Genomic DNA, 9,337 nt, shown 5'->3' on the forward strand with positions numbered 1-9,337 from the left:
ACCCTGCCCCTTTCTCAAAAAATTGGGAGTATTTCTACCTCAAGAACCTTTTACAACACTCCTGGTAGTATGCCTAAAACCCACTATACCATACCAAAAGGACACTTGCTTCATTATGTTCATAGTAGCTTTATGTATATTAGCCAGAAACTGGAAACAACGCCAATACCCACAACTAAAGAATGAATAAAGAAAATGTGGTTGAGTTACACAAGAGAATTTTAATCCACTATTGAAAACAAGGACATCAAAAAGAATTTCAGGCAAATGGATGGAACTAGAAAGTATCATGAGCAACTCAAAAGATCATGTATGTATGTACTCATTCAAGTGGACATTAGCTATGAAGTACAGGATACTGACACCACAAAGAAACTAAGAGGGGAGGGCACAAGGGCGGATGCATTAATCTAACTCAAAAGGGGAAATAAAATTACCATTAGAGATGGACAGAGGGATGAAATTGGGTATACATGGTAGGGCAGTTCATTATATATAGGAAAAGCTAAAGAGAGTGGGCCAGGAGAGTGAAGGGAAGTCAGCAGATGTGACAGACACTTGGAATGGGGAGACTCCAGGGAGTCTATGAGAGTGACTCTAGGTGAGACTCCTTGTAATGAGGATAAGGAGCCTGAACTGGCCACCTGCTGTAGCCAGACAGGACTCTCTCTGGGGAGGGATAAAGATACTAACTGACTCACAAAACCTTCAAGCCGAAATTTGTCCTGCCTACAAGAAGTGCAGGGCCAAAATGTCACAGAGACTGAGGGAATGGAGAAACAATGCTTCAACTTGTACTCCGTTCCATGGGCAAGAACCATACCCGAAAGCCTCTGAAAGACTCTACTCAGCAGCTGACTGAAATAGATGCAGAGACCACAATCAAACTGAGCTCTTCAAGTCTTGTGGAAGAGTTGGAGGAAAGATTGAGGAATCAGAGGGGATAGGGAATCCACCAGAAGACCAACAGAAAGTAACCTGGACCTTTGCATCAGCTGTCACCTAAGTTTTTGATCTTAACCATTCTGACTGATGTGAGGTAGAATCTCAGGGTTGTTTTGATTTGCATTTCCCTGATCACTAAGGATGTTGAACTTTTTTAATGATTTTGTTGAAAGTTTTTTTCTAGCTATTTGATCTGAGAATACTTTCTTTCTTACATACCGGTTTTTCTTAGATTTCATCTCTTTAAAGTGTCCAAATTTTCCAAATTTTTCTGTCAGGAACTTTTCTTTAAACAGTTTATCAGTTTCTTCTATCTTATCTTTTATATATGAGATTCTCATGTCCATCTCTTATGCCTTGGCCTCCCGAAGCTCATATTAAACATATATGTGACCATGCTTGGCTTGGCTCCCATTCATTCATGAGTTCCTTAACTGAATACATTGTGCTGGGCTAGATTTTTCTGAAATAGCCCTTTTCTGACAGAGGGTCCTCTCTCTCTCTCTCTCTCTCTCTCTCTCTCTCTCTCTCTCTTTTGTTTGATTGTTTGTTTTAAGACAGGGCTTCTCTGTATAGCCCTGGCTATTCTGGAACTCACTCTGTAGACCAGGCTGGCCTCAAACTCAGAAATCTGCCTGCCTCAGCCTCCCAAGTGCTGGGATTAAAGGCATGCACGACTACCGCCCAGCCCTGTCTCTCTTCTAACACAGTTGTTTTAAGAAATAGTTTTGAAAAGCCCAGTCTGGCTACAACCTTGCTAGACAGCTGAAGTTGTGCTTGAATTTCTGATCNTCATACCACAAATGCTTGAGTTCTGGGGTGGCAGGTATATTTAAACATATCCAATGCTGAAGAAAGTGACCCTTGAGTTTATAATTGTTTTTCAAAAACTCTCCCTACTCTACTACATTTATAACCATTGCACAGTATTAATGGATGCAAGCCATCCTCCTGTCTCAAACTTTTCAGTCACTACCGTAGCAGAAGATGGACAGAGTTCCCAACTTAGGTATTATATATTTCAGAACAGATTTCACTGTTGTAACAAGATGTTTCTACAAGGTTCTCTGAAGATTTTTTTCCAGGAGGTTTGGTGTGGATGTCCCTACTATCAAAGATAAAGTTACACCAACTTGACTTACACTCAGAATCATATGGGACACAGACAAATAAAGCTCAGCCTGGTGGGTTGGTTCTAAACTCTCATCCTGGTAGGAAGAAGGCTAAGGTAGGAAGATTCCTGGGAGTTGAAATCAATCTAAGCCTGAGAAATGGACTTTGTCTCAAAGATACATCTAAGACTGAGTAATGAAATAACAAATAAATAAGTACAATAAGACAGTGTTGGGCAGGGATTTAATGAATGGGTTCTTGAAGTGCAAGCAATTCTCAGGTACTTTGTTTTTCACAGAGGGAGCATCATGTATTTAGACAATAAATGAAATATATGTATTATTTGGTAGGACTCAGGTATCCAGGAAACTGGCAGTTTTTACTTTTCAGGTAGATCTGGAAGGGAGATTTATGAGGGGCAGGTGTCTCACTACTTCAGAATCAAAGAAGTCTCTGGGAGGAGAGAATCTGAGACTCACTGCCTGGCCCTGGGTTTAGCTTCTTCTTCTCAGCCCTCAATGCCTGTAGATCACTTTCACCCTCTGGTATACTCCATCAGATCTAGAATCATTAGAAAGGAGATGGGACAGAAGAGCACAAGCTCCGAGTCTTTTAAGAACTGGATGAAGACACTGCTTTTGATTGTAATTGCAGTGTTTTTGTATTTGTTGTTGTTGTTGTTGTTGTTGTTGCTGCTGCTGCTGCTGCTGCTGCTGCTGCTGCTGCTGCCATTTCAGAGAAGGCCTCACTGAAGTATCTCTGGCCAGAACTCACTATTTATGTTAGGCTGACCCCCAACCCATTGAACTCTCTGTGCTTCTTCCTGCAGAGTAATGGGACTAATGGCATGTGCTACCACACCTACATGTAAGATGGTTTCAAATCCTTCTGATCAATTTTCATTCTTTTTTCTTTTTGTCTTTTTTGACATAGGTCTTTATTTCTATTCACATTATACCTAAACATCCATGTGTCTTTCATAATGGAAAATAACTTCCATTCTGGTATGTTTAAAGTACTCTCTACCTAATTTTTACAGTATTTCACATTACTTCTCTAAAAAAAATCATCTGCATGCATGTCTCTATGGAAAGTAGTAAAATTTTACAAAAATCTCATTCATAGTATCTTAGGTTTTAACACAGTGCCAAGTGTATGAAAACTGAGAACCAGGCTCAGTAAACCCTCACTGTTCTCCCTCTTTGTTCCTCCTTACAACAAAACTTGCCTTCTGATTGGTTGCTTGTGTCCAAACAGATGTTGCCGGGATTATTTTCATTATCTTCGTTGTTGGAGTTCCCTTTGTGAAAGCTAATGAATCCACACTAGCATGAAATTCCGGAGGCCCACAGCAGAGTCTCATTTAGTCATGTACTAGTAAATTGAGTGAGCTGCTATGTATGTAGTTTGTTCTGGGGATATATTTTTGTGTTTTTGTTTTTGAATTTTTGATACATTGTATATTAATTTGAAAGTCCTACTCTCTCAAATCCTCCTGCCTCGGTGATGGGACTGTTGCCAGCCTGACAATAGCAAACTTGGTCCTGGCAGACCGGGTCCTTGTTCCCATCCTTGTGCCTTCCTAAAAACCATATTTCATTTCTAAAGGTAGACCCCAATGCCCCTTCCTTTATTAGGATACTTCCTCTTCTTGAGTGTCACTACCAATACGAAGCTTTCAAGTCTAGCAATGAAAAGTCTCTTTTGGTTTATGTAATTATCCACTTCAATTAAAATGAAATACCTTATTCTCACATGGGCTTTACCTTTCACCTATACAACATGCCTTTGACCTATAGGCTAGGTATTTTGTCTCTTTCTATCCAGATGTAGTCCTTCTATCCTGCCATGTCCCCAAGCACAAATACCAATTTACCCTCCCCCTTGTTCTCTTCTCTGTCTGCTTTGTCTTCTATCTACTGTCATTGTCTCTTATCCCTTGACCTTTGTCCCTCTGAGACACATAGATCTCCTTTGTGCTGAGAATTTGGTCTGATGGTATGTTGGGCTGACTCTAAGTATACCTACATAATTGTTCATTCCTAACTCCAGCAAGAAACATCTTTCATTCTCTATGGGCATCCTTCCTGAAAACTCAGAGTTTTAAATTATCTCAGGCTATTCATAGACTCTCATAAAGAACATCCAGGTACATTTTCTTTAAAAAAGAAAATTGCCTGTCATGGATGTGCACATATTTAATCTCAGCTCACCAGGGACTCTACAGAGAACAATAAGCCCCATAACAAGCAAGTGAGGCAGAGCTCCATGGAATTAGGTCCAGGTCCATTGGTCAGCCTGGATGTTAAAGAGATGTACTAAAGTAAGGAGATTGTGATATGTTCCATAGAGAAAATCTTCGCAGCCTGTTCTTTAATCTCCTCAATACCTTAAAGAAGCTTCACTACACATGAAGGTTTGAAGACCCCCATGAGGACCAGTCTTAGGGAACCACAGGATGGTGTCAGGACATATTTCTCTAAGTGAAACTCTTCCAACATATAAACTGTTCTGGAAATATAAAGCATTACATAGCTTAAGGTCAGACCATGACCTTCTCATTTTGATATCAGGTCTCTGATTGTTCATATATTGCATGTAATAACTTCCTGCAAATGATACATTTGAAGAAATAGTTCCTGAAATGTGCCTGCTTGGTATTCACTTGGTCCTCAATTTTTTTTGACTTTGAAAAATCCTGTCCCTTCATCCCATTTTTCTCCATATCTAAGTCACTTGTTATCTGGGAATGATTAGGCTCTGTGCTCTGATAGAGACATACCAACAACCCAGAAGGTCAACACATTTATTGTATGCAGTCAACAGAGGGGAACAACATTCGCATGCAAGGATGCCTCTATTGTAACACACTCAAACTACAATAATTCTAGAGAATAAAATAGTGCTTAACAATTTTTGTAGATGCAATACTCATTCACCAGCTCAGAGGATGATACTCTCTTTGCAGTGTTTCTCAAAGACATTTAGGTGGTTGACATATCTATGCTCCTTCCAGTGAGGGACATTCACTTAGGATTTCATCAATCCCCAACACTAAGCTACCATTTCTCTCTTCCAAATCAACCCCACAGAGGCATTTTTTCAAAAAAGCAACGTTGGGACTCCAGATTATAAACATAGGCCCCACCACACTTGGAACATCGGATTGTAGCAAAGGTGACCTTCTTGGGCTGTCTTATGGCCCTGAGTATATCCAGGAGCTCAGGACAAAAATTTTCTAATCTATGTGATAGTACTATATCACTATTATCATAGCACTCCTGAGGGGCAGGGTACAGCTCATAGGTCAGCTGGCTAAGCTTGGCTGTGTGGTGTAGAATTTTTTTCAGGGAGAGAAAAGAGAGGTCATTACCATAGAAATCTACTCCTGTGAGTTGGTAACACTGACTTAGAGCAGGCAGCATGGCATTGAACTGAGTTTCGCCCATTTCACAGGACTTCAATTGCAGGGATACCAGGGTATTTCTAACTCTCTCAAGGAGAAATCCAAGGGGCTCGAGAAGTAATTTATTTAAAGGTATATCAATCAAGTGGAGAGATCTGAGCTCAAAAATATTCAGGCAATAGGGCAGGTAATCCAAGTCTGACTGTGAGAGGTCACAGTTAGTGATTGAAAGTAACTCCAAGGGCTTCTTCAGGCACCTGGGGAGAGAAGAAATGATTGCTTTCTGGCAAATTGTGATGATCAGTGTTGATAGATTGGCAGATAAGCAGATGACACTTCTCACAGACTCAGTCTGACAATACATTGAAGTCAACCGCCACCCAGTACATGGCCTTCTGTTGTCTGCACACCCAGGGCAGATCATTCTGCTCTGAGGCCTGTCTATAGCAACATGATTCAGGACCTGGCAGGAAAGCACACCAATACATATAGCAGGCCAGCATGGTGTGTGTAGGAAGAATTACCTAAACCAAAAAAATTCAACAACTTCCTATTGCTATTTTTTAAAGTTCTCAGAGGTTTAGTGCCTCTAAGGTCCATGATCTTTTCTTCACCATGAAACTCAGTGTTACATATTTCTCATCGACTCAACCTGTTTCTGGGCTCTAACCATGAGCAATCAAAGGCATGTTTATGCCTGGTCATATATATCTTATTTCAGAGTTCATTTGCTCACATATGCTATGTCTCTAATATTGCTAGTTTTATGGTGGCTAGACCGTCATGGACTACCAAGCTTGCACAATAAAACAAAAGAAAAACAACTAGAAAATAGAAAAGCAAAGAGATGTTTTTTGTCTGGTCTACTAGACTCTTTCAGTCCTTCCTTACCTGAGGCATTCTTTCAGTTTGTCTTCTATAAAAGGGACAGTGTGTACATAGAGTTCCTGGAGATGGTGAAATGTGGGAAGTTGAGAAATCACTGTAATCACTTTCTCCTCATCAAGATTAATATAATCATCCATATTGACAGTATCTGCAATCTCATATAGTGTGAGTGAGAGAAGACAGTCCATCTGTTTCAGGTAGGGATTAAGAAAATCCAAATCTTCTAGGCAAAGACAAGATAGTTCCAGATCTTCTATACATTCTGCATGTACAGTTTTGAACATTTCTATGACTGTGGCTTTGGTTAAGCCATTAATTTTCAGTTTTCTACAGTGTAGATGAATGAAAGCTTCTCTCTGATAGGCCCACTGTAACAAGTAAGTGGCACATTCATCAAGGTGGCCCTCCATGAATTGGAGTTCTGTTGTTACAATCAATTTGTCGTTTTCCCCATAGTCAGGTCTGTTCTCAACTGGCCGCTCCTGTTCTATGAACTCTGGTAAGCCTTCAACTTCATGGGTTGTAGCCCATATCCCATCCAAATCAAGGTCTGTATCACTCAAATTGACCTCTCTGAGTTTGCACCTACTGTGGGAGAAATGGGTATAATTTTCAGAAGGTAAGAGACAACACATTTTACCATTTGATTACCTTCCACATCTCAATCTTCAGCTTTTTCTTCCAAAACTTTGCTTATTCTTGTGTCTAGTGTCTAGAATTAAACCATGAGCCTCACACCGAGTAAATGAATAACATTCTCTGCACAAAGGGCATCTTTAGCACTGTCACACTTCCCTTCATTCCAGGTCCCTTAATCCCATTTTCATTTCACTTGAACCTTTGAGTGATGCAGGAAAAGGTTCATTCCTCACAGGGTTTGTCTATTCTTTTCTGTTATCTGCATTAGTCATTATTTGCCCAGATAGCCGAAACTAAGCTCAAATCTCTATACCCCTCTAAGCCTCTACATCCAGTACAATAATCCTGAATGTGGGGTGAAGAAAAAAATTGAAGTTCAGAAGCCTCTGATCCACAATTGTCCAAATATTCTCTGTCCCTAATTGCTCATTCTCAGCACTCAGAGAAAATTACACCAACTTCTGCTGATCCTGCCTACCTGGAAAGAACTGTTTTTGAAATCAGTATATCTATCCCCTCAAGAACAGCCTTCAAAGTGTCTAGGCTGAGGTTCTTCATCGTCATTCCTACAGAAAGGCATGGGAAGGGCCACACGGGTATCATGGCAGTCAAGATCTTTGTACATCCACCAATAAATGCCTCCTTAAACATCTCTGGGAACATCATATTGGGCAGGTCTTTGAGAGCAGAAATGGCCAAGTAGTCATCCTTCAGTAGACTCTGTCTTGCCAGCTCCAACAGAGTGGGTGGGGAGTAGAACTTCATGTTGTCTTCTTCTAAAGAATCATGCTAGGGAAGCCAGGAAAAATATCATTAATGACAAGAAACTTAGCAAGTCTTTTAGCCCAGACAGGGAAATATGGGGCCTAGATCACTACTGATGAAGATGGAGAACTCAGTTTACCAATTTGAACACCCTCAGGTTTTTTTCTTTGTTCTTTGAGATAATGTCTTCACAGAGCTACTTCTATCCTTGTCTGTCTGAAACTTACTTTATAGACCACAGTGCTCTGGACTGCACAGAGAATCGCTTGCCTGGGCCTGCCTAGAGCTGAGATTACATGTGTGTTCCATTAGTGTTCAGTCTGTGCCACCACAATATGTCTAATCCAGAACTGCTTGGTCTGGCCTGTGCTGGTTTTAAAGCCATAATTTTTTTTCAGCATTGTGACCTGTCTCCAAAGTATCCTAGATCCCAAAGGCCACATCCAATTTTAGCCACAGGTGGGGTGAATGCATCCCACTGGGAAGGGATCACCAGGAACTCTGAAGCCTCAGTCAGTTGTTGCATGATGAATAGACTTTCCAGTCCCTCAAAGAAAGGAAAGAAAATCAATTTCCAACTTAACTACANTCTCTATTTATCCAGCTACATTGCATGGAATAAGTCACATTATTGTTGACATTCCCATAATTAGTTATTGACATCAATCTTTGATTATGACCCATACAGGTCATTGGAGAAGGTGTTTGCAAAGTTCCAAGCTTGAGGTCTGCAAACTACAGAGCTAAATAGAGTGGGAAAGAAACACTAAAGTCAGTAACCCTTCAGTAGCCATGAGCATGGTATCTAACTCTTTATAAATCATCCTTAAAAAAGAGACTATGAGGTTGTGATTATAATTCACATGCTAAAGGCAGGAGGCTCACTAGCTCAATGACATAATTGGTTACTTCTACAGTACCAGAAAAGCTAGCCTGAGACCTGCAGAAACAAAAGGAGGGCCATAAAATATATGACAAAGTAGGAGAAATTTTAATTTTAAGTTATAATAAGATTTTTCATTGCATACTTAAAAACATGCTGGCTTCTTCCTGAAATTTCAAACACAGGCTGGGTTCCTTGGAAAGAATAGAGCATGTATCATTCAGCATATAGAAATACATTGCTTGCTTTTGTTTGTTTATTTGTTTTGTTTTGCTTCTTTGAGACATGATCTTATCCACAGTTCTTTGAAACTTACTATATAAATTAGGCTGCCATCCAACTTAGAGACTACCTACGCTCTACCTTAATGTTACAGTCAAGAAGGAGTACAGGAGGAGAGAAGGGAGCAAGACTGTGATTGTTATATAAAGTCTTTTACACACACACACACACACACACACACATATACATATACATATACATATACATATACATATACATGTACATATACACTACATATACACATACTGCTTTCTTCCTACAAATTAGAGTTCCACTAAATAAGAGACTATTCCTGAGCAGATGCAAATACCATTTCTTTTTCTGTATTTTGTGTTTGTTTGCTAGTTTTGCATTATTTATTTAGTGATATATAGACATATATATATATATATATATATATATATATATATATATAT

At 39.8% G+C, this 9,337-nt stretch overlaps 1 protein-coding gene across 1 annotated transcript in view; it reads right to left on the minus strand.

Annotated features, from left to right (window-relative positions):
* Positions 1–5,138: 5,138 nt before the first annotated feature.
* LOC110323877 (oogenesin-2-like) overlaps positions 5,139–9,337 on the minus strand; it is a 6,537-nt gene continuing 2,338 nt past the window's right edge. Inside the window, exons 2-4 of the mRNA XM_021201224.1 lie at positions 7,470–7,780; positions 6,356–6,940; positions 5,139–5,721 (exon numbers count right to left, since the gene is read on the minus strand). Coding sequence (XP_021056883.1) covers positions 5,139–5,721; positions 6,356–6,940; positions 7,470–7,780 — 1,479 coding nt within the window. The remainder of the gene's footprint in view (positions 5,722–6,355; positions 6,941–7,469; positions 7,781–9,337) is intronic.

The sequence above is a fragment of the Mus pahari genome, chromosome 6 (genome assembly GCF_900095145.1).
Source record: "Mus pahari chromosome 6, PAHARI_EIJ_v1.1, whole genome shotgun sequence".
Taxonomy (NCBI): Eukaryota; Metazoa; Chordata; class Mammalia; order Rodentia; family Muridae; genus Mus; species Mus pahari.